The sequence below is a fragment of the Eleutherodactylus coqui genome, chromosome 1 (genome assembly GCF_035609145.1).
Source record: "Eleutherodactylus coqui strain aEleCoq1 chromosome 1, aEleCoq1.hap1, whole genome shotgun sequence".
NCBI lineage: Eukaryota > Metazoa > Chordata > Amphibia > Anura > Eleutherodactylidae > Eleutherodactylus > Eleutherodactylus coqui.
The window spans coordinates 430044312-430070910 of NC_089837.1; the positions used below are offsets into that span (position 1 = coordinate 430044312).

Genomic DNA, 26599 nt, shown 5'->3' on the forward strand with positions numbered 1-26599 from the left:
AGCTACTAGGATGGTGAGTGATCTGCAAATCATGTCCTATGAGGAACGGTTAAAGGATCTGGGAATGTTTGGATTGCAAAAAAGAAGGCTGAGAGGAGACTTAATAGCTGCCTACAAATATCTGAAGGGCTGTCACAGTGCAGAGGGATCAGCCCTATTCTCATTTTCACAAGGAAAGACTAGAAGCAATGGGATGAAACTGAAAGGGAGGAGACACAGATTAGATATTAGAAAAAAACTTTCTGACAGTGAGGGTGATCAATGAGTGGAACAGATTACCACGGGACCCCCAACAGGTCATGTTTTCAGGATATCCTATAGTAAGAACACCTGTAGCAATGTCTGAGGCACTGACAATAATTACATCACCTGTGCAATACTGAGGAAATCCTGAAAACTTTACCTGTTGGGGGTCACTGAGGAGTGGAGTTGAGAAACACTGATTTAGTGAATCTTCCACTGAGCAGGGTTGTGGACCCGATGACGCTGGAGGTCCCTTTCCAACTCTACCATTCTAGGATTCTATGATATGATTTATAAATTTTCCTTGATTTTAGCATTTTTAATAAACACGCACAAACTGTATTATTCTACTTTTACCACCTCTAAATAAAGCGCGATATGTAATGGAAAGAAAATATGTCAAGATTGGTGGGATGTGTAAAATATTATGACAATTCCTCGGTTGTTCTTTATTACATTGTTAAAAATGGGCAATATTGAACGCGTTTCAGAGATGCATTTCAGAAATGGTTGCAGAAAGTTGATAGCATGTACGGAGAAGGATTTTCTGCCGCAATTCTTCTTTGCAGTGCAGCAGAAAAATCCTTCTCCTTACACCCTATGCACTCTCTACAGCCGGTTCTGAAGAAGGGTCTGCAACCCCGAAACCTGTTATTAAATATTTAATAAGGAAGCAGGTCATTTTTTTTGTTATATTTGTCTTGATTATGAGGAGTTGCGCCTTGAGTCCACGCATTTTAATTTTCCTCCAGTCTAATTACCCCATCCCGTTTCACATGGCTGGAGAATAGTGGGCAGGCAACACCTTATTTCTCCTCTATACAGAGGAAACATTCCTCCAGTGTCTCAGTAGACGTTACTCTACTCCTCCCTTCCTACAGCAAGAGCACATGCAGGACTCCTGATTAATCAAATACCTGAAGCCGATTCTAGACTACATCATCCACTCATAAATGGAACTAAAGTGTTTCATGGGTGAACCACACCAGCGATTGAAGGTAAGGTTAAGAAGGATATAGAGGGTGATTCTAAAAGAATGGTGCAAAAGTAAAATGGATTTCTTCATAGATCAATTGACATAAAACAGCCAGAATGACAACAAAAAGAATTCTTCACGTTTTTAATGCACCTTACAGATGGTTCAATGTGGGTGCCAAGCGTATCCCCACCATATCCTCCTGCAGCGGAGATGCAAGGTTTTCCCTCGTCTGTGGCATTGGGGATTTGCATCTGTAAGGTGCATTACAAACTTGAAGAGTTCTTCTATCTTTTCATGTCATTCTGGCTGTTATGTGTCAATTCATGTATGAATAAAGGAGCTTTTATTTGCACCATTCTTTTTGAAACAACATGCAGTATCTTTAGGGATTAGATGTCAAGATCATCAGGAGGAATGTGTTGAATAGAAAAAGTGTAACCACATACCAATGCAGGCAAATGTAACATTATTGTCAGGACTTTCTGTAACAAGAGAATTCTGCATCCTTAATCCATAGAGAACTATGCATTGCAATGGGCAGGACACGGGCAAACTTGTCGAGTATGAAATATATAGTGATATCGTTTCCTTAGTTTGAAAATATCCATCAATAGTCAATGTTTAAAGGGTTTCATCCCATTTTAATTGATAACAAGCATCAATTAAGCAGAATGTCATCAGCTTTGTATAATTGGCCTTTGACTATATTAGAAGTTAACAAGTTGATACAAAAGAACATATTAAAGTCAATAATAGAATGTGTTCCCTGGAGGTTTTCACTGTGATTTCCCTAAACTCTGAGCAAATTCTGCATTGAAGAGTTTCCTGCCTGCCAACTCCATATGGAATAAGCCAAGCTAAAGCAGCTAGGTTACTTAATTATAAAGGTGGCACTAGCCTGGGGTGCGCCTGCTGGAACCTGCAGCTGCCAGACATCCAGAGCAACACAACTGGAATACGTGCAAAAACTAATCTCAGGTGGCGCCACAATGTATTGTTTGCTAGTATGGAAGACTGGCTTCGTGAGTAATATGCAAACATAGAACAAATGTGTGTAATCCACTGGAATTATACAGCCCATATATCATCATTATGGAACTACACATAAACATGCAGCTGCATGTAACAAACTCATCTAATACTATGGGACAAAGAAAATTCTACTTACCAGCTTCTGTGTTCTTGATAAAATTAATAGCAATGGCTATCTATGGAATATTAAAATTTATAGCCCAGTAACTATAATGGTACTTTCATAGTAGGCGAAAATACAACGGTGTACAGTAGCTGCGAAGTGAATGAGATTTTATTGACAACAGTTTTATACAAGTGTATTACGGGCACATTTATGTGCTTGTAATACGACGGAGTGTCCTGCCCGACTTTGCGTTTACTGACCCAATTCAGAGCATCATAGGAATCTCTTTGGGTTCGGGTCAGCAGATCTGCAGTTTGGCTGGGCCGCTCATCCGTATTAGGGGCACATAAATGCACCTGTGTACATAAAATGCTTGTGTGATAGTGCCTAAGGGCTCCTTCACATGGGCATATATGCGCAAAGCTTTGCACACGCGAAATACGCAGTGAATAGAACCCATTGATTTCAATGGGTTCAGTCACACCCATGGATTTTGTGCAATGAAATAAACGTAGAATGATCGATACTGCAGGTTCCCATAGAAATCTATGGGGTGTGGGGGAGCACAATACACAAGGAGCTGACAGTTCTCCGAGAAAAAGAACACAACTGGAATTCATAAGGCTAAATAGCCATTTAAAATAGAGTTGTGTTCTTTTTGTGTGAGCAAATTAAGATGCCCTGAGGGCACAAAAGGTACAGTAAAATACGCTGCCATGGCACAAATATGTGGCGTTGAGCGTGTATTTCTGCATACACCCATGTGAAGGAGCCCTAAAGGCCCATTTACATGTAGCGATTATCACTCAAAATTCGTTGAAACGAATGAATTAGAGTGCTAATCGTTCAGTGCGAAGGCCAAAAGTATCACTCACTTTTCAGTCAGCTTAAAAAACCTCATTGGCTCGCTGGCTTCTCGTTCCGTGTAAATGCTGTCTGTTTAGCCCTTTCCATAGGAGGTGAAGTGCTGAGCGAGAATCCCACGAGTCGGTGGCAAGTCTTTCAATTTAAAAGCTCTGCGGGAGCGCTGACGATCTTAGTGGTGATGTCAGTGTTCATGCAGTCAGTTACAAAACTGTCAGCCTGTGTAAAAGGGCCATAAATGTCATCCACAGCATAAAAAAATAAAAATCTGAGAATAAATTGTCGGTGTGGATTTCAACTCTCCAGCGTGTAACACATGCGGATTTGTTGTACGTTTTCCACAGCAAAAATTACGACATACCCTATAATGTCTTTGCATCTAAAGCCCCATTTACACACACAGATGATTGCTCAAAATTTGTCAGAAACTGGCATATTTGAGCGATCATTTTGCATAGGTACTAATGGGTTAATCAGTAATGAATGAAGCTAGTAGCTTCATTTGCATGTATTCAGAGAACAGCGGGTGGTCTGTTCTCCAAATACATGGGTGTTGCTCCCCAGCCAGACAGTGGCTGAAAGAATGTTATCAGCGCTGCCAGAGGAGAACTCAGCGTGTGGTCCATCTCATCAGGGATGAGGATTTCATGCTGACCTGAAGTCAGTGATGGACGAAAAGTGCATGATAAGTGTACAATAGGCGCATATTTACACACAACGATTATCGCTCAAAAGATGACTTTTGAGCAAATTTTGAGCAATAATTGTTGTGTGTAAAAGGGCCCTAATTCTAGCCACTGTCAACTACTTTACTTTTATTTCTGCTAGAAGGTCACTTCAATCATAGCATTGTGTTACTAGAAAAACTTTGCGATGGCTACAGAATTCTACTGGTAAGGTTCAAGATATAGCAAAAGCGAGTTTCCACAGGGAGGAACAAGGTGATAAGGGTGTTGAAAATTTTGTTCCTTGAAGGGGTATTTCCACTACAGAAAGTTATCCGCTATTCGTAGGACAAGGGATAACATTTAGATTGGTGTGATGGGAATATCCCTCTAAGGTCCCCTGCACATGGGCGGAAATTCCGCGGCGGGATTTCCCGCAGAATTTCCGCCCGTGGCCGCTGCAATAGGATTGCATTGCGAAATGCAATCCTAGGCAGACGGCAGCGATTTGTCCGCGCGAAATCACAGAGCCCCGCACAGAAATGTCCCTCCCCGGCCGACGGCTACGCTCTGCACATGCACCGGCTGCACGGAACATTAAAAAGCCAGAGCCGCGGGAGAGGTGAGTGCCGCGCTGGTCCCTGCAGGGGCTCGGGTCTGGCTCCGCTGATCCGACCCGGCCGTCTGCAGGCGGCCTAAATCATGCAATAATTCAAATCATTTGTCTTGTTTATTTTTCAAGTATTAAATTTTGTCAAAAGGTCAAAAACAATTCTATTTGACAACCATGCAATAATAATGAAACCTGAAATAGGGCACTGCGAATGTAAAGCTTTGGAAGAATCACCAAGAAATGAGTTTTTGAAAGAATATATACGCTTTCCTTTTTTACATGATTTATCCTGCCCTAACCGCAGGCAGCAGAAAATCACGCCAGGTGCCCTTTTTTACAGAGAGCTATGTTTAACTCCAAAACGCTGCTGCATTTCAGAAAGGGCATTGCTTCAAAAGAAGAATTGGGGAGAAGTGACATCAGGACAGCTCCCTGCCCAGCTAGATTGCCAGGTCTTTTCCATTTGTGTATAAGAAAAGACCTGTCAATCAAGCCGAGTGGCCAGAAGAAGCAGAGGAGGAGCCACCCAGATGACTCTTTTCTCCATTCCTGACTTGTTTTTAAACTATATAAATCTTAAACAGAAATTGCACTCAAAGCATTGTTTTCTCTTCAGTATCTGCAACTTGCTTCTAATTGGTTGTTCCACTTGTGTATTTCGGTTGCTCTATATTACTCAGCCATTTCCAATTATACCAGCCATTAAGAGCCCCACAGAAGTTACACTTGGCAGCTCTGGTAAAACTCATGTGCCTGTTCTTTCAGCTGGCATGGCATTATAATGCTACATACTGGGCCATAAACCAAAACCAGAAATTATCGCTAAGTGAACAAATATGAATTCTGAGTCAAATTTAGAAACAAAGTAAACAAAACCACTTCTAAAAGCATAAATATAGATAGTTTTCCTCCTGTTTGATTTTTTTCTACTGATTTGCCTATCTTTTATTACTTGCAAAAAATATGAATGTGGGGAATGAAACAAAGTAACACTCCAGCAACTTAATGCTTTTTAAATACAATGTAGCATGAGCTCTTATTAACCCCTTAAGGACCAAGCCCGTTTGTAACTTAAGGTCCAAGTAAAATTTTGGAACTCTGGTATGTGTTACTTTAACAAAGAATAACTCTTTACGAGATTTGCATATATAAGGCGATTCTGACATTGTTTTTCCGACACATGTTGTACTTCATTTAGTAGATCGATACGATTTGTATATTTTTATTGAAGGTACCAAATTTGCGGAAAATTTTAAAAATTTGACGTGTTTTCCCATTTTCAGCAGCTGTATAACACATTATATATATATATATATATATATATATATATATATACACACACATACACACACACACTGTACAATTTTTAAAATCAAATATATATCTCCATGTGTTTACTTTATTTTGGAAACCTATTTGTAAATTTTGGGGGATTTTTGCTGAATTTAGCAGACTTACAAATCTAACAATAATTATTAAAATTTTGAAGTACATTTTATTTTTATACACCAACCCAAGTTTGCAGAAGCTTATATGTGTCAGACTGATAGTCACCCCAGAATATGACCCCATTTTGAAAAATAGACGCCTTAATGTATTCATTGAGGAGTGTTGTTGGTATTTTTATCCCACTTTTTTTTGCAGGAATTAATGCAAATTATGTGCAAAATATTAAAATTTCATTTTTTTCACGAATGTGTCCTTTGGAAAACAGTTTTTTTTGTGTAGAGCACATGCAAACTGAGAAATACACCACAAAAGTGATACCCCTGTTTCTCCAGTGCTCAGAAATATGCCCATAATCCTATGTGGGGACACATGGCAGGCCCCAAAATGAAAGTAGCACCCGGGAGCGTTCAGACCCCATTGCATGCTCGTAGAGGCACTAAGCTGAAAACCCCAGTAAGTGACCCCATTTTAAAGACTATACAACCTTACGCATTGATCTAGGGGAATAGTGAGAATTTTGACGCCACAGCTTTTGAGTGATTTTATGCAGACCAGTTGGAAAAAAAATTACGATTTTAAATTTTTTGACAAATGTGTCATTCTAAAGTAATTTTTTTCAGACAGCACACATGAAAACACAGTTATGCACCCCAATATTAATGCCCCTGTCTATGCTTAGAAATATGCCCATTGTGTCCATGATCCTATGTGTGGGGACACGCACCCGGGAGCATTTAGAAAACAAATTTTATTGGCGAATCCTCCAGGCCCCATTGCACGCTCGTAGAAGCACTGCGCTGCTAAAACAAGAGAAAACCCCAGCAAATGACCCCATTTTAAAAACTAGACAACCTTACGCATTCATCTAGGGGAATGGTAAGCATTTCGACCCGCCTGTTTTTGAGTGAATTTATGCAAACCAGTTGGAAAAAAATACAATTTTGATTATTTTGACAAATGTGTCATTTTAAAGTCATTTTTTTCAGACAGCTTACATGAAAACAGAGACATGCACACCAAAACTGATGCCCCTGGTTCTCCTGTATTTAGAAATATGACAACTGTGGCCATAAGCCTATGTGTGGGCGAATGACAGGGCTCAAAATAAAAGGAGTAGCAGGGGAAATAAACCCCTTAATGCATTCATCTATGGGAAAATTTAGAAAGTTTAGATTATGAAAAAAATTGAATTTGTAACATTTAAAATATGCTAAACCATCATGTTTGTTCATGCCTTGTGATATTCAGTTTTATCAAGAATCAGGGCCTGCAACAAAAAGTATCAGGGCCTAGAAGAAAAAGTATCAATTTCACACAGTTACAGGCGATGATTTTATAATACTATGCAAATAAAAAAACCTGTGATTCTTGAGATTTGTATAAAAAAATTTTAATTAATGTGGGAGAGTGTGGAATCTCTCAAAACATGGGGAGATGCAGAGGCCAGGTTTTGTAGGACACTTAGGGCAATAGTAGCGAGAATCACTGCGTGTCCCTTGTTTGCTACACACTCTGCATCTTTTCTGTGGATTTGTCCTATTGGTTGTGATGGGAACTCGGCAAATAAAATGTCTTTCTGTTAGTCTTCGGACATCTTCAGATTCCTGACAAAGTCGGGGGTCTTCAGTTTGAAAGGGGAGGTGTGCAATTACATTTTCCTCATAGTCAAGACTTGAATGAGGTATACGGCCACTTGAATGAGGTATACGGACACTTGAATGAGGTATACGGCCACTTTTTTATACCAGGATCTTGTTTTCCATTAAACCAAATATGGCTGCAATACCTGGTCTGCTAAATCAACGCCCTCCATGAATTTATTGTAATTTATTATGCATGCTGGCTTTTGCTTGCCGGATGCCGAACCTCTCTCCCTAACGGCCTCTGTGGCATTTGTATGGACTGTACTGAGGACAAACACATCTTTTCAGTCCTTATATTTGACTGCCATCAGTTCATCACTTTGAAAAAAGTAGGATGTTCCCTTCAGAATTTGTTTTCCCACCAGCCTTTGTGGAAAGCCCTTTTTATTTTTACGGATTGTCCCACATGCTCTGGTGTTTGATGTGTGCAGGAGTTTGAACAAAGGCACACTTGTATAAAAGTTATCTGCGTAGAGGTGATACCTCTTGTGGAGGAAGGGCTGGATTAGCTCCCACTTATAGACAGATTAGGGGGACACCGTGGAGGACTGATTTTACCGTCCCTACCCTCATAAATTCTAAAAGAGGTGGTATACCCTGTCACACTTTCACAAAGTTTATAAAGCTTCACTCCAAAACGCGCCCTTTTAGTTGGAATATATTGCTTGAAATGAAGTCTCCCCTTAAAACTCATTAGGGATTTATCTATGCCAAGGTTTTTTCTGGGGTGTAATAAGTTTTAAATATCTCATTTAAATATCTGATTAATTGCTGAATTTTAAATAAACGATTATAATTTGGATGTGTTCTGGGAAGGGCTTGCAGATTATCCATTGAAGTAAAGAAATCGTAATATTTCTTCATAGCGGTGTCTGGGCATTAGTGCAGAGAACACAGGGGTGGCATGCGTGGTACTAGATGTCCAGTAAACCCTTTCCAATCCACTGTTTGACGTCTGAAGACATTATGATTTAAGGCTGCACAGCTCCGATGTTAGAAGACGTCCGTCGCGGTTCTCTTACTGTATATTGCCAGCCTCTCTGCTGTCGGAGGCTATCAAACGTGTCACCTCATGCAGTACTGGCTTTAGGCCAGCAGATAGCACCATTGTATAACAGCAGAAAAAGAGTAAGCCCCCTAGGAAAACCAGGATACAAATTGGATTGGAAAGGATTAATCGTGGGCTTCTTGACAATTCCCATATTTAATGTATGCCCCAAGAATTTTTAAAATTCGTACAGGGTTGTGGGCTTCCAATTTTTGGCGTATCGAAGAGGGATGCTGAGAAATATTCTCTCTAGTATACAGATTTGTTTTGTGGACTATGTCCGTTAAGAGTTGATCATCCAAGATCATCCAAGTTTATTCCTAGGGTGGCGGTGAAGTCAGCCATTTTGTGGGTAAATGATGTGGTGGTTGTCCACACAAGGCTGGCGACTTCAATTGGAAGAACTGGTATTTCCTGCGCTGCAGCGCTACTGGGCCCTGCTAATTCTCCTTGTAGGTCTCTGCTGACAGCCCTACAAGAGTTATCGGAAGCGCTGTTGCGGTCACTCATGACGAAAGCTAAATCTGAAAAAGCGTCTGTCTCGGTTTCTGAATCAGTCAGGGCAGAGCATTTAATATGCCATAGGCCACTTTATAAAAGAGAACTGTAAAAAAATGGCCCTTCGACACTGCTTTTTAATGTGACGTAGCGTATAGAACATGCAGCACACTAAATGATAAATATATTCAATAATATGAGATGCCCTAACTTGACAGAACTTATGAAATAGATAGATAATAAATATCTACGCACTAACGTAGATATATATACAAAAATGTACACTAACCGCTAACGGACAGTGACGTGATGTACAACGGAACCTGTAAATATTCTGTAGCACACTAAAGTGTGTATATATATATTACATATAACGCTCAAACTTACAAAAATGTACACTAACCCCTAACGGACAGTACCGTGATGCCCTAACGTACAATGGAACCTGCAAATATTCTGTAGCACACTGAATGATCAACTCATCGTCCATCGTTTATGCTGCTGTGAGCCAGCGATACTAGCTCTCCTGCAGGTACACGGACGCTAGTATGTGCGGGGACGAGTGTTGGGCATCGTTTGCCCGACACTCCTCCTGTCTAAATGGGCCTTAAAAGCCATCGTCTCTGATAAGAGGGACTGCATGCTAAGTTCTCTGTGGGCAGCGCTGATAACATAGTTATTAGCTGACAGCCCCATGGCAGAACAATGGATGCTGTTCTGTAAATATATCTCCTGGCAGCTGATTAACATGCAAATGATGTTAATTAGCTGCTAATGGACAATGATCGCTCAAAGCTGTCTGTTTCTGAGGAATTTTGAGCGATCATCTTTGTGTTTACATGGACCTTTAGTTTAACAGTGAATACCACTTTTGTATTTACAAAGTTCCTTATTTTATACTGATCCTAAGTTATAGCCTGTATTACAGTCCAGGGCTGTATTCACAGATCTGCAGCCCTCCGAGATTAAAGCTCCCAGTGTTCCTCCATAGATCAATATAAGTCTGAAAAATTGCACTTAACTGCTCTGTGTGAGCCGGGCATTAGGGATGCGCCAACAGGCTTCTTAAAAATATGTTTTCAATAATAATAATATTGTCTACAAAGTTACTCAACTTTTTACCAAAAGTATTGATAAACTGTATTCAGAAGTAACTATATGCTTAAAATCAGATTTCCTATGTTTATGCTCCATAAACAATATCAACTTAATGAGCAGTAGGTTGCAAAAAGGGCAACTGTCTACTTAGTTCTTAGACCATTTCTGGGTGCAAATGGACAGGTAAGCACTAGAGGCCTGTTCACTTGGAGTGATGCTGCATGGCAGAGCAGGTTATTACGGTACAGCATCCAGTGGGATGGTGTAGCCCAGAGCAATGGGGCTGAACATGACAGCAATGGTGTTGTTGGGCAACTGGGTTGCTCCTCATGTGGGTGCTGTATTGTGGTGTGGTGGTAGGGGTGACAACGTGGTGCTGCACCCAGTAGTATGGAGACCCACTAAAATAGGTCACCGTGACATGGCTAGAGGGCTTATACAATTTGATCAAAGTGTAACAAAGAACCTCATGTCTAAAATAATGCTGAGAAGCAATAGATAAATGTATAATTTGTGGATGTGCACCCATGTCTGTTTTTCTAACAGTTTGGTTATAATTATTGTCTATGTAAGAGTAGGGTATTACAGGTAAAGGTCTATTGTCCTAGTAGGACCATAGTTATGAGTCTGTTGTATATATGATGGAAGCACTCCCCATGTCCCTGTCTGTAGTGAATGAAAAGCTATCATGTACACATATACAGGGGAAGGCTCCAGTTTGGTGTGAGCCCTTGGGTGGCAGAGATGCAGTATCCCCCATTTTTACATGACCATTTTTAAACCCACCCAAGTTTAGAATGATTAAGTACTTACCTAGTAATCGCCAGCTGCTCCAGCGTCGCCCCTGTGTTCCTCTACTCTACTCCTTGTTTTTCTTAGCTGCAGTAGTGATGTGCCAATACATCAACATGACCACAGCAGCCAATTCCGTATACAGAGCAATGTCTATTAGCTCCAGGCCCATGTGAACTGTATATGGGACGTCATTTGGCCAGCATGATGCCGTGACATCACAGTTCATGTAACTTGCAGCCAGAGAGAAGTACAGGTGCATTGTGGGAATTTAAAAGAAGCAGGGGGCAGAAAGAGGGATCAATAGCCAGATAATAAACTGGGACAATCCCTTTAATGTGTAGAAGGCCATATCATTGAATGATGTTGCTATCTGCTGCTTGCATTATGTTTCCCTCAATACAGAGGAGACAATAATTAGCTGGTAGGTTCAAGCGACAAAGAAATCACGGCTGTAATGCAAGTTCAATTATTCCCTATTACTGTGAAAAAAGTTGTTAAGTGGCTATGCAGCTATGGCAACAACTTACGTGGTGATTTTACTTCTTATCAAGGGTACATCCACACAAGAAAGATGGTCCGCAGCAAACTTTGCCGTGGGTCTATAATAAAATCTGCAACAAACCCTAAATGTATTATGTGTGGATTTGCTGCAGATACTGTTGTGGATCTCTGCATGCAGATATGGGGTGTTCTATACACTGCCCATGTAGAAAACAGGAAAATGAGGTCCTAACTCTATAGTACCCATGGAGACCAGTGTACAGCAGTACAGAGCAGTGTATATGTGATTTTAATAGCTAAACTACAGTGGACACCTACTATTAACTGTAGAAGCCACATCTGAGTGAATCTCTTTGCTTTTTTCGCCTCTACAGCAGCTCCCTCCTCCCCATATTTACACAAGTTGTCTCAAAGAGTGCTGACCATTTAAATAACTGCAGAAATCCAAAGAATCCAGTAAACAGGAAGCTAAATTAATTAGTATGACATAAGTGTTAATTTTGGAATAGTCTCCAAGCAAACATAGACCTCACTTGCGCAGAGGATAAAAATAAGAAGCGTGGGAACACATAATGATGCCCACAGGCCGTATGTATCATGAAACACAGTATGCAGTCATTGCTGACTTCAGCGGTGCACTTCTCACATACACCTGATGGAATACATTTTTTTTTTACATAGCTGGATTCCTTTTACAACATAAACTTGTCTAATAAGCTGAGAACACACAATCTGGCTGGCTGCGTACGGACAAACCTGCCCCCTCACCAACGGAGGCTAATGGCTGCATGATTTCGCTAGTACATTGAACAGCCATTGGCCCCGTGAGCGGGCATAGTTTGGCCACATGCGGACAGCTAGACTGTGTGCTCAGCTTAAGGTTTCTGCAATGACAAATAGCTTCTCTTGTCATATCCAAGTACTTGTCCCAAAATACAAGTTACACTTAGCATAATAATGACTTTGTACAATTTGCCGCTCAGTGGCACAAGTCTCTGGCTGGTTCTACTCACCTGCTCCTTGAGAACATTCACTAGGGCATGTGCATGTGTTTGTTCTTCCTTGGCTTTCTCTAGTTCACTCTTCTTGTTGTTTAACTCCTCCTGCATTGCTACTAATTGCTGCAAACCAGAACACAAACAGAAAAGTCATTATCGTTTTTTGCGAATTGATGCAACACTTTGATGGCTTCCTAAATTATTTATTCGCTTCACTTAAATACAATACAAATTATTTCAAGTGTGTGCCACGGCACTGTGCATGCCAATCCCCTGCCTTGGATTTTATTATATTCGCACAAAATGCAAGCGCTCAGCAGTTAGGTGAGGACAAACCCATTGAAATCAATAGGCGCTATTATCTGCACACAAATACATCCGTGTGAAGGAGCCCTTTACTGCACCCTCGTATCGCCCCATACCTATTCTGTTCAGGGAATAGTCAAGCAAATGCTCTAATTGTAGTATTAACCTGTAGAGTCTAAGAATCATTTTTCTAATTAGTATTGTAAAATTGTAGCTACAAGGGCCAAATTGGATGGCAATGTTTTTAGGGATTTAAATACTAATCTGCCTATGGCGAGGTCAGACCTCGGCAATTCCCGCAAGTTAGCAGAATTTAATGGGACTTAAGGCTCATTTACATGGAGCGATGATTGCTCAAAAATTGCTCAAACGACAGTTTAAGTGACAGTTTTGAGCGATCATCTTTGCATAACTAAGTAGCTAATAAGCTACTTAAGACTTATGCAGGTGGAGCAGGACACTGCTGCGATAGCTCAGAGAACACTGCAGCTGTTTTGAATATGCAAACAGCTGCATTGTTCAAAGCGTTTCCAGCTGGTGTCCCGCTGAGAACTGCCAGCGGGATACCAGCTGAAAGAATGCTAATAGCACCGCCCGCTGAGATATCAGTGTGCGGTGCTGATAAGGCTCATCGATAATTTCTAGCTGGCTAGAAATGAGCGATCAATGACCACGAAGAACGTTCGAACGAACGTGCATGATGGTCGCACACTTAGACGCAACGATTATTGCTCAAAAGACGGCTTTTGAGCGAATTTGGAGTGATAATTGTGTCTAAATGGGACTTAAGTTGCAGTACCAGGCACATTCGCCCATACAGACAAGCCACTGTGTCTGTGTAAACAATAAAGAAGACACAGTGCTTTCATTCTGCTGATTTGTGGGGGTCTTGCGTATTGGACACAAACTGATCAAAAGTCATCAAACCTATAGTCTTTAAAACTACAGCCAACTTTAGAAACAGCTGCAGCTACTACATTAACAATGCTGATTAGCCTATTGCTCTAAAAATGACGTTCATGTTAATACACTAAAAATATTCTGAGCAAAGATAATGCAGCAGTCCTATGTAAAACCACAGATATCACCATGCGTTCGTAGGATCTCTTATGTGCTGAAATAGACTCAACTGAGAGGTATACCATACTATACAAAGACAATCCTGAACATGGCTCGATGTCAGCAGCCACCAGATGATCGGCTGTGCCAGCATTGCTAAATAGAATATATTAACTATGAAATAACAGAAATATATGTAAGCTGTTTGGTAAGATTCCCTTCACTGTTCTTTCTGCTATCCATCTAGAAGTGCGCTGGATGTAGCGGCGCCTGCTAAACAATACATGCATTCTCTACAAAGGTCTCGGTGATAAATGGACAAAAACCTTAGTAAGAAAATACTCCTGCTGAAAACTGGAAGCTGCTTCCCTGAAGAGGTAACGGGGTCAGAATTAACCAGACATCTAGCAGAGAAAAGCAAGTCTAGCAGATTGTCAGATCTAAACACATGTCCTGCTCTCTAATACCTGAAGTCCAAATTAATTATCCAAGACAGCCTCTACTTTAGCAGACAGCTACCCATCAACTTCTTACACAGCTTCTAAGTGCTGGTGCGCGACCGGAGCAGCAGGCATCACTAAGGAGCATGACCAGAAGGCAGGAGCTAGCCACTAGCAATCCTCCAGCTTTTGATAAAATATTGAGTCACAAGTTCTTCTTCCAATGCTAAAATGCTGACAAAACAAGCGTCTAGCGATCACCGCGAGCTGATTCCAGCAAATGTCAAACGTTCTTCTTTCCATCCAAACGCTAATTATCCAATACCAACTGTCTCTATACTAAGCCCAGCTGAATTCACAGGTTCATTATTCATTTGGTTTCTAGAATCTGTGTATATATGAAATTCTACTATTACTAAGAGAACTAACGACAAGCAAGCCTGTCCAGGTGAAAGAATAGCCCTCATCTATATGGCGATAAACAGGGCACAACGTATTCCCATATGTATGCACCCGTGTCCGTAGCCTGGCACTGACAAGTTACAAGTCCATTCGCTGGTTCTGAGTTGTCCCAATTCTATAATGCAAAGATCACATCAAGTTTATTAACTTCAGGGCTCCTTCACACCGGCCATAGCAATTTTGCCACGAGAAAATTGCGTCTTTGTCTCCGCGATTTTTGAGCGTCAGTGATGCTTTTTCCTGAGAATAATCTTGCATCACCCATGACTTTTGAGCACGAAAGTCAATAGGAGTTTCTAATGTTAAAAACGCATCGCATGAAGAGTGCAAGTTTGTGCGTTGCGATGCAATAAAAGTCTCAATATAGAAATATGGAGGCTTTTAAAAAAAAAAAAAAACAAACAAAAAAAACGCAAAACACAGAAAGATAGCATATGCTGTAATTTCGTTTCCACGCCACATCGCATGAGTGAAAACATCGCAAATAGGAATGAAACTATTAAAATTATTAAAAGTAAATTATTGGCTTCATAATTCTGTGTTTTCACTCACTCTCGCATCGCTCAAAAAATGTGCAATTTCTCGCAACTGTGAAGGCACCTTTAATTTGAGAAATGTTTACTTCCAAAAGGAGGAGAACTGCCAAATTTGCTGTTTCTATGACCTCTTAGGCCTCATGTCCATGGGTGGATCGCATTGCACATGCAGATTTCTGCAGCAGGAGACCTGCCGAAACCATTTGTGGGAGATCGCGGATGTAATGGTTTTTCCGCATGGATGTCCGTGGATGCACTGTGGCTCATCCGCGTGGAAAAAAAAAAATCAAATCCACGTGCTTTAATTCAGTTGAGAATGCCAATGCTTCCTCAAGGGCACTTTGAATTGCGGATCTCCCACACGGTGACCTGTGTGGATTCCGCAAATCCGCCTGTGGATATTGGGCCTTAGGCCTCCTGTACACAGGCGGGTTGGACGCCAAATGCAGGATTCCCGCAGTGCAGTTCAACTCGGTGCCTGCCTGGTGACCCCTGCATACCTGTCCGGCATCTTCTTTCTGCGCTGCATATGTGCCGGGCGGCACTCCGTCGAGCATGCGCAGTAGCCGCTGGCGATGGCGCGGATCCTGCGGTACTTCCGCATTGCTCACTGCGGACGTGCCACAGGATGGATTGCTTCCATTGTCTTCAATGGAAGCCGGCCATGCGTAGCCAGCACAGAATCGCAGATGAGCGAACGTACTCTTTAAGGGCAATTTCGCAATCGAGCATCGCTATTTTCGAGTACCTGGCTACGCGGGTGAAAAGATTCGGGGGGCGGCGTGGTGGAGCGCGGGGTAGCAGTGGGGAACAGGGGGGAGCTCTCTCTCTCTCTATCTCCCCCCCCCCCCACTCCCCTCTGCAACCCCCGCTCACCCCCGGCGCCCCCCGAATCTTTTCACCCGAGTAGACAGGTACTTGAAAATAGCGATGCTCAATTGCGAAATCGCCCTTAACAAGTACGTTCGCTCATCTCTAGCAGCAATCGATTTCCGCTCCTGGAGATGAAATCACGATTTGCCATAGCATGCTATGGGGCGGTATTTGCTGCAGAATCCAGAGGTGGACACCCACCGCGGACTCTGCAATGCAAATCTGCCTATGTGCACGAGGCATTAGTAGGACCAGGTCAGTGAACTACAGAAGCAGATGACACCCCTATATGTATGAATTTGTTTTGTTCCATTGGTCTGCACCATCAAGGTAAAGTTCTGATAAATATAAAGTGCTGTTTAAATAGTTTCATTGAAATGCTGATTGTCCTTGAGGAAATTGAACAAGGAGGGAGAGACTTCAGGCAATGCTCCATGTAAGAGTAGATCTCCAGTAGAAGGTAGAAAACCATCTTTATGCAGACTATAAATCAATGTTTCATGGGGAGTGGCCTACCTATAAGGAGAGAAAGCAGCAATCTTGCTGGGCTCCTGAATACCGCAGTCACTGCAACACCCTGCAGAGCTCTCTGGACACCTTTTGGTACCCCCATAGAAGAGATGGGATGCAGAAAGCCCCAGGCAACATCCGCTTCACAGCAGGAGCAGGTGGAAAGAAATATTGAGGACTTTTTCCGATCGTCTTCCCCCCATCGGCCTGAGCACGTGTCGCAGCCCAACATGGCACACTCTCTCACCATACGGTGCGGGGTCCAGCACAGGATGCCCGGTTTGGCTGGGATGAGGGCGAGAGATCTGCACCTTTACACCATGGAAATGGGGTGATCACCACCAGCACAGTGAGTAACCACTGCTCCATTCCCTCCTGGCTCCCCAATTCCTTTCTCTTTCCAAACAAGTTCCTGCCACCAAGCTTTCCAAAAGAGCCCTGTGGCCTATGGTTTGACATTAAACAAGGACATGGCTCGTGAATCTGATGGAGATTGGGAATGGAAAACTCACCTTAAGGTTGCTTTCACATGGGCTACAAAATCACAAGATTTGGTAGCGAAGCAACAAAACGGATGTATGTGAAGTTAATGGTTTCCAATGGGTTCCTTCGCATTAGCGATGTTTTGTCTGATGCAATGTTGCTAGAAAAAAAAAATTGTGGCATGCTGAATATTGCAGCGATTGCGATGTTTTGTAGCCCACGTTTCCCAGTGAAGCCTCCTTGTTTAACGCATCACACAGCACGTACTTGTGATTTTCGTGCTATGCAATACATTTTTAACATTAGAAACTCCTTTAAACTTTCTTGCGATTTTATTGTACAAAAGCAATCGCGAGCAGAAGCAACGCAGCATTTTTCACAAGAAAAAAGCATCACGGACGCTACAAAATGGTGTGTAAAAAGCTGCGATTTTGTAACAGCGATATCGTTGTCGCTCGTGTGAAAGAGGCCTAAAGCTAGGCTCACTAGGCAGGAAATAGGTGGCCTCTTTAAACACTTTTAAGCCTCTGATAAAAGGATATTGAATCCTTATAAAAGGAAATACAACATGTGGGCCATACAGTAGTGGATATTGAAGAGACCCACGCCATATTGGACACGCATAGGTTGCCATATAGAAGCAATCAACACATATTGTGGACATTCCATCTTGACGACCTGGAAAGCCCTCACAAGCGAAACAATCTTTGCATCTGGGGTCTCAGTGAGGACATATTGCCCACTCAGCTACAAGCCTCAAGTTACTTGTCTGGATACAGCTGTGTGACAACGTAAGACCATGCCTTTCACAAGAACGATATAACATTACCAACTATGAAACATGCCTGAACTGGACACGTGTTCTGCGGTTTACACCATGCGTATAACATTATATGGCAATGATAGTTAAATCTTCCACCCCCTATACAAAGAAATAGATAAAATGCCAACACTGGTTGGCATCCATGTTTTTTGTTGAAATAGCAGGACCTAGCCATTCCTTTCTCGATAGAAAACACACCGGCACTGGTCTGTACCTCCTAATGTGATAAAATGAATAAGTAGCTTGGCTGCTTGGCAGAAAATATGTATTAACAAAAAGAAAAAACTACAAAAGCCACTCATTAAGCACAGGCAGCGGGAAGAAAAGACCCAAATGTCTCTACAGCACAGATAAGCAGCCAATATCCCTTATTCTGGTAGGGCTGGGCACCACTCAGTATACAGTTTGAAAAAAAAAAAAAAGGGTAGCGGCTTCATGGCCTTTGGTTCCCCCTTCGATGCCACCAAACATCGCTGTCTCCAGGCTGGTTTCATAGGTGTTTTTGAGTATGCTGAACAATCGGAGTAGCATGCTATGTGTGATTGAGGCCTCCTGTCTACGGGCGATTCTGCATTGCATAATCCACACGCGGTTAACGCAATAGACACTTTCCATAGGATAACTATGGAAAGCGCAGCCCGATGTACGTGAACTGAAATCCGCCGCGATTTCCTGTTCGCGTATAAAAATCGCAGCATGCTGCGATGAACCTATCATGATGATAGGTTCATGGCGGAAAATCACGGTGACTTTAGTGTTCTCCCGTGGTGTTAAAACGCAACACCCGTGGACAGCATAGTGACCCCCTATACTGCATGCTACATCGTCACACTGTGAGTGGCGATTGTGTTAGTTATTGTGTATCTCTTCTTATATAGCTATGCGCCACAGAATACTCTTCATGGCTGACTTATTTTCACTAACATGTAACACAATGTATTTATTTCCTAATGAGAAATTAAGTGGGACCAACATAAAGCGGAGTAAGATAAGAGCATCTTTAGGCGATGACAGGCCTCCATCAATCAGAATGCCTTTCATTAGCACGCTCAGACATGACATTTGTACTTCTGCTGCACATCGCGGTCGTTTTATCAGGCAGTTTCACTAAAACGATAACTTGGAAGACAGAACACAAAAGAACTTACAATTTAATGATTGAGAATTTAATTTTGTATCTTGGTGCAAGTAAAAGATATTGCACATTAAATTAAAAAATAACATTTCTATACATTATTAAGGACGTTCCGAGTGTTAACTTGTGGTTTGAATTCAATAAAAAGACACAAACTAATACAAAAAAATGTTACTGCGTTACCAGACAAAGCTATAAAACTTAATAGATGAGAACAATTAGTAAGCGATGCAAAAATGTATTGTGTGGTTTTTGTTTTTAACCTCATCATAGCTTGTCTACTGTTAGAAAATAGAAATGCATCTAACGGTACATGAAGCAAAAAATGTGCACGCGGAAATACTGCTTAGGCCTCAGTCAGATGGGCGTTTTTTGCCGCGATTTGCGGATCGCATGACAGGTGCGCATCCGCAAATCGCGTGACCGGGGCCGAAAAATCACCAGAAAAATCTGCTGCTAGCCGTGTTTCCTTTGAAACGGGCCAGAGCAGAGGAGCGCTGTCCAGCACATTGAATTCAATGGAGTCGGCAATACAGCCGGCTCCATTGAAAGCAATGAGCTGCCGGCGAGCGCAGGATGAATTTTTGGGAAGGGCTTACAAATATAAGCCCTTCCTTGAAAATCATCCAAAAATGTGTAAAAAAAAATAAAAAATAAAAAAAATTATATATATATATATATATATATATATATACACATACATACATACATATATATATATATATATACACATACATACTCACCTTGTCCGTGCAGCCGGAGTTCAGCCGCGGACGGCCCGCAGTTCTCCTGAACTGCTCTGAGTAGTATTCAGCAGGCGGGGATTTAAAATCCCCGCCTGCTGAATGGGCTGCCTCTGATTGGTAACAGCCCTCACCAATCACAGGCAGCTCTCACCCATTCATGAATTCATGAATGGGTGAGTGAGTGCTGCCTCTGATTGGCTCAGCGCAGGGACCAATCAGGGGCAGCTCTCAGCTGTCATTCAATAGCTGAGAGCTGCCCCTGATTGGTCCCTGCGCTGAATTCATGTGAGTGCAGCCTTAGGCTATATTCAGAAGCCTGGTGCGGGTGTCTTGTGCCAGGGAGGGAGAGCAGGTGCTCAGCTGTCAGGTGACATGGCCAAAATGACTAATTTTGCCTATCTTGTCTTACAAAAAACGTAATAGAAAGTGATCAAACCGTCGCATGAATAAACAAATACTAACATTAAAAAGTTCAACTAATCCAACAAAAAAAAAAAACTTCCACAGAACCGTTGACCAAAAAAGAAAAAAAAGTTTAAAAAAACTGAAAAAGTTAGAAAAAAATATAGCCTATATACACTTGGTACTGACATAATTGTACCGGCCTGCAGAATTAATTTAACACATTTTTTATACTGTACGGTGAATGCTGTTAAAGGGGTGGTCTCGCGAAACCAAGTGGGGTTATACACTTCCGTATGGCCATATTAATGCACTTTGTAATATACATCGTGCATTAAATATGAGCCATACAGAAGTTATTCCACTTACCTGCTCCGTTGCTAGCGTCCTCGTCTCCATGGTTCCGTCTAAATTCGCCGGCAGCTTGCTTTTTTAGACGCGCTTGCGCAGTCCGGTCTTCTCCATTCAGCACGAGCCGCTTCAGTGTGCTCCCCGCTACAGCTCTTCTGCGCATGCGCAGACGAGCTGTCACTGCTCGGGAGCGCGCTGAAGCGGCCATTCTGCACCATCCTCTGTTAGAGGAAGGTGCAGAAACTGGAGCTGCCCAGCGGAGAAGACCAGCCCAGCCCAGCAGCCCCGAGAAGCCTCCCAGGTAAGTGATGGGTCGGGGGGGGCTGCCGCTGCGCCGGGGGGGCTGCCGCTGCGCCGGGGGAGCTAGCGCTAGGCCGGGGGGGCTGTCGCTAGGCCGGGGGAGCTAGCGCTAGGCCGGGGGAGCTAGCGCTAGGCCGGGGGGGCTGTCGCTGCGATGGGGGGGGCTGTCGCTGCGCCGGGGGAGCTAGCGCTGGGGAGCCGGGGGCTAGCGCCGGTTACCTGCTGTCTGGTCGGCGGCTGCGGGGCGTCTGGTCGGCGGCTGCGATGCGTCCGGTTGCCATGGAGACACAGCTGGCGGCGTCTCGGGAGCGCGCACGTCGGGCTGCAGCGAGCGACGGGGAAAGAGCCGGCGGCCATCTTGAGGAAACTTTTATAACTTGCTGAAACGCTGGAACGGTAAGTACGAACCAGCTAGAAATGTCATTTACAGGGGGGCTTAGTAATGTGTGTTTAATGGGGGGGACTGGGCAAAAAAAAAAATTAACTGCTTCCTCGAGACATCTCCTTTAAATATAAAAAACATGCCAGACTTGCAGCTTTTGTTAAGCTTGCCTCTAGAAAAAAAAATGGAATTAAAAAGCAATAAAAAATGTTCCCAAAAACTGGATAAATAAGAACTAAAGTTTATCCCGCCAAAAACAAGTCCTCACAGAACTCTGTCGATGGAAAAAAAAAAAAAGCTATAGCCTCTTGAAATCCAGCGACACAATAGTAAAGAGAAAAAAAAAGAAAAAAAAAAAGGCTTTTAGTGCACAAAACAGCAAAACCTTTAAAAAAAAAGAATAAACGTGGTGTTGCCAGAATCCTGCTGATCCAGAGATTAAGGTCGGCTGCACACGGCCGTGACGGGCTCTGCCGCGGAATTCTGCGGCGGAGCCCATCACAGCGCCCCCCAGAGACCCCAATACTTACCTGCGGATCCGGCGTCTTCCGTCCCGCATGATGCTTCGGCGCGCATGTGACGCGCTAGCTGTGTCATATGACACGCCCACAGCATCACATGACGCGGCTGGGGGTGGGCGGGGAAGCGGTTTCACGCTATCTTCCGCTGTGCTACAGCGGAAGATAGCGTGACGGACGGGCTTCCATTGACTGCAATGGAAGCCGTCCACGCGGGTGATTTCACGGTGCAGAATTCCGCGATGGAATTCCGCACCATGAGCATTGAGCTATTAGGTTCAATAGAACCTAATAGCTGCGGGCAACGCAGCGGATTTTCGCCCCGTATTACGCGGCGGAAATCTGTCCGTGGGAAGGAGCCCTAAAGGTATCACATTATTTTGCACAATGAATGCTGAAGAAAAAAAATTAAAAATAAATAAATAAATAAAATAGAATTCAAAAACAAATGGCAGAACTTGTTTTTTTCCCCCAAACCTCCTACAAACAAATTAATAAAAGTTTTATAGTACACAAAAACAATGGCATTAAGAAATACAACTTGTCCTGCATAAAACATGCCATGTCGAATGAAAATGTAAAACGTTATGGCTCCTGGAATGCGACAATGAAAATCAACTAAAAAGTTAGTTGGTAATTAAGGTGCAAGCAAGCGTCCTCACTAAGGGGTTCAACTCCAGTTTGTACCCTGCGATATATATTATTAGCCATCGGGTATCCAGTGAGCATATGATCTAGAACTGGCTACAGTTCCATTCTCTAAAGACTTCTCTTGCGTAGCAAGCAGATCTAGTAAGCAGCAGTGTTATTTTGAGATCAATAGCATTCAGCTTGGACCAGAGCTGCAGTCTCTGTACAACAGAAATGGAGCACCAATGCCTAAAGAAATATACTGAAGATTTACTCAAGAGACTAAGTTCTGCTTGATTTTAGATTTTACTTAAAACAGGAGGCTACACTTTGACATTGAGCAGCTGAAGAATCCCTTGGAGGATGTGTATAAAGTTATTTTCAGCTCACCTCCTTGGAAATACTATATAAGTTTTCACACCAAGTTTTATGATACTTAGGGCCGCAACAGTACTGTACATATCTACAGGCAGCAGAGGATAGAAGGGTCATAGTTTTATGTTTTTACAATATTATTTGATAATGTATTTATTATACACGGCGGCAGTATAAACTTTCATTGATAATGTCCTATTTTCTTTATTGCAGAACCAATGCCTCCTTCAACGGCCAGTCTCCTGTTCTGTTTGGATGGGTCTTCTGTCCATGAGATGGTTGCAATTGGAGAGGTATGTGACCAAACACATCATTACCTCTTCACTTAAAGCAAATTCAGGTTGTGTTTCAATGGAGGCGACATGATTGGTCACATGACCCTCCATGCGCAGCCATTTTATGGATGGCTATCCAGACAGGACAAGAAGGGGCTGTTGCTTCTACAATAAAGATAACAAGACAGAAATAAAGATTTCATTAGTAAGCAACATAAAGACTAGAGATGAGCGAGCATACTCGCTAAGGGCAATTACTCGAGCAAGCTTGGTCCTGAGTGAGTACCTGCCCGCTCGGAAGAAAAGATTTGGGTGCCGGCAGGGAGATCTCTCTCTGCCTCTCTCCCCCCTGCTCACTCCCGCAACTCACCGCTAACCCGCACCGGCATCCGAATCTTTTCTTCCGAGCAGGCAGGTACTCGCTAAGGACAATACTCGCTCCAGTAATTGCCCTTAGCGAGTATGCTCGCTCATCTCTAATAAAGACATCATTAATACTCATTGCTAAGGTAGGTAAAGTCCTCTGGTACGAGCACAGAGTCATGACTGACTCCCCGGGTGACGTCACATTGTGAGGCTTTCTTGGCAGACTGTTTTTGCGGGGTGCTTTGCCATTGCCTTCTCCACCAAGCTGGGTACTCATTTTACCGACCTCGGAAGGATGGAGGGCTGAGTCAACCTTGAGAGCTGGCTACTTGACCCAAGCGGGGATTGAACCCACACAGTGGCCAAGAGAGCTTAGGACTGTATTTCTGCTGCCCTAACACTCTGCGACACGAGACTCATAGCTAAACTTTATCAATAAAGTTAACAACCCTTTGAAGGTGTATTTCAGTAATAGGACTGCATAGTACACCCAGAAAATAAATTTAAAAACTAAGGTGAACCTTTCATATCATATTTATGGCCATTTTATATCAAACGATTCAGCCAATTGATTAACTTTATTCACTGACCCGCATGCTTGTGTAACAGCATCTTGGAAAAAATATTCTCATTCCCCAATAGTGTTTATAAATTTTCCAAATGTAAAGGCTACTTCCCATTAGCTCAAAATATTTAAAGGGGTTGTCCAGTTGTAAACTATTGATGGCCTACGCTTAGGCCATGAATAGTAAATTTAGTGAGATCTGCCACGCAGGACCTTCGCTGATCAACTGTTCATCGCCACAGTGTGCTTGTGTACTGAGTCAATTTCTGCAGGAAGCAGACAGCTGCATTCCCACTACAGCTATCATTCTTGCTGCTACAGGCAAATTTCCCATTGATATGAATTGTAACTCTGCCTGTAATACCAAGCCTGGCCACTGTAGTGAGAATGGAGCTACTCCTTGCAGAAATCAACTCTGTGCACAAGCACACTGGCAAAGAGAACAGCTAACTAGAGATGAGCGAACACGTTCGGCCCCGCCCCTTTTTCGCCCGAACACCGAACTTTGCGAACACCTCGGTGTTCGGGCGAAAAAGTTCGGGGGCCGCCGTGGCAGCGCGGGGGGGTGCGGCGGGGAGTGGGGGGGAGAGGGAGAGAGAGAGGGCTCCCCCCTGTTCCCCGCTACTGCCGCCCGCGCCGCCGCGCATCTCCCCGCCCCCCGGCGGCACCCGGACACTTACGCGCGAACACTGCAGTGTTCGCTAAAGCCGGTGTCCGGGTGCGGATGTGTCCGTAACGGACACGTTCGCTCATCTCTACAGCTAACCAATGAGGGTCCTGGGCAGCAGATCCCCGCTGAACTACTATTGAGGGCCTACCATACGTATAGGCATCTACAGTTTAAAGCCCCTTTAAGGGTTCTGACAGATCTCTTCCCATGTCTGAGTAAATGTTTGGCTTGTCTATAAAATAACAACTCTAGGTCATCCTTTCTTAGAAATGGAAAAACCGAGGAGAAAGAAAAGGAGATCAAAATAAATTGCAGCAGGGCCTCTTGAGGACTGGTGTTCTCTGTAGAATCATTGGTGTACTGGAATGTAATAACGTATACGGTTAGGCTAGTTTTGCTTCATTTTTAAGAAAGTTAGATAAAATGAGAAGCATACTATTTGTACTTATCTGCTTGTCCCTGGATACAATGCTAACACCAACCAAGAGCCAAGAATATCGTTTTCTAAAGGTAGCTTTGTGCACTTTAATGTGTTCTGGGGGGAGCTGCGCTTTAAGCAAAGTGAAAGTGACAATTGTTTGCATTGATTCAACTGGATCACATACAAATAGGTGACAGTGAAAAATGAATCTGGAAGATGTATTTTGCATAACTAGCTTTAGCGAGAAAAATTAGATGCAGAAAATGCATTATGTTTTCGAAACATTCCCTAAGAAAATGAATTATGGCCACATTATGATAGAAGCACATTTTTTGACTTCTTTGATTAATGAGTATGCAGCCTTGCGTGGAGTAACATGAACAAACTTTAAAATGGCCACTGCTGCTATCCCTTTACAGTATTGTCAAGCTGCTTTTAAAATTACCATTGCAGGGAATGGGAGCGTACAGGCTGTGGGCAATTCACAAATTGATACTACACTGCAGTACCTCTGGTGGAGAGAACACCAGTGTGGATATATTGAAGGAATAGTATTTATTTAACAACAAAGTCTAAAATACAAGAACTGTTTAAAGGAGAAATGTAGTCACAAGAAACCTCTGATATTTTGGACCAAAGCTGGTGTAAGGGTTCTATAAAGCAATTTAAACCCTTTTATCACTGCTCATAGTCTTATGCACATGGCCATGTTGGCTTAAAGGGGTTGTCTCGCGAAAGCAAGTGGGGTTAAGCACTTCTGTATGGCCATATTAATGCACTTTGTAATATACATCGTGCATTAAATATGAGCCATACAGAAGTTATTCACTTACCTGCTCCGTTGCTGGCGTCCCCGTTGCCATGGCTCCGTCTAACTTCGGTGTCTTCTTGCTTTTTTAGACGCGCTTGCGCAGATCTATCTTCTCCATTCGGCTTGGCTCGGCATCACCGGCATTTTGGCTCCGCCCCCCTTGTACGCCTCATCGCGAAGCTCCGCCCCTGTCACGTGCCGATTCCAGCCTCTGATTGGCTGGAATCGGCAATGTGACGGGGGCGGAGCTTCGCGATGACGCGTACAAGGGGGCGGAGCCAAAATGCCGGTGATGCCGAGCCAAGCCGAATGGAGAAGATAGATCTGCGCAAGCGCGTCTAAAAAAGCAAGAAGACACCGAAGTTAGACGGAGCCATGGCAACGGGGACGCCAGCAACGGAGCAGGTAAGTGAATAACTTCTGTATGGCTCATATTTAATGCACGATGTATATTACAAAGTGCAATAATATGGCCATACAGAAGTGCTTAACCCCACTTGCTTTCGCGAGACAACCCCTTTAAGAGTGTAGGCCTCTTATATTTAGTGCAGTGCTACGTAAGAATATTATTTTTCTACTTTTTACAAGTTTTTAAGAGTTCGGAAAAAAAATCCAAAACTTAGAAAAT

At 43.0% G+C, this 26599-nt stretch overlaps 1 protein-coding gene across 7 annotated transcripts in view; it reads right to left on the bottom strand.

The window, feature by feature from the left end:
* ENOX1 (ecto-NOX disulfide-thiol exchanger 1) overlaps nt 1-26599 on the bottom strand; it is a 550861-nt gene that overhangs the window by 24948 nt on the left and 499314 nt on the right. For all 7 annotated transcript variants that reach the window (XM_066581809.1, XM_066581791.1, XM_066581817.1 and 4 more), the window contains one exon: nt 12548-12655. In XM_066581809.1, the coding sequence (XP_066437906.1) occupies nt 12548-12655 (108 nt within the window). The remainder of the gene's footprint in view (nt 1-12547; nt 12656-26599) is intronic.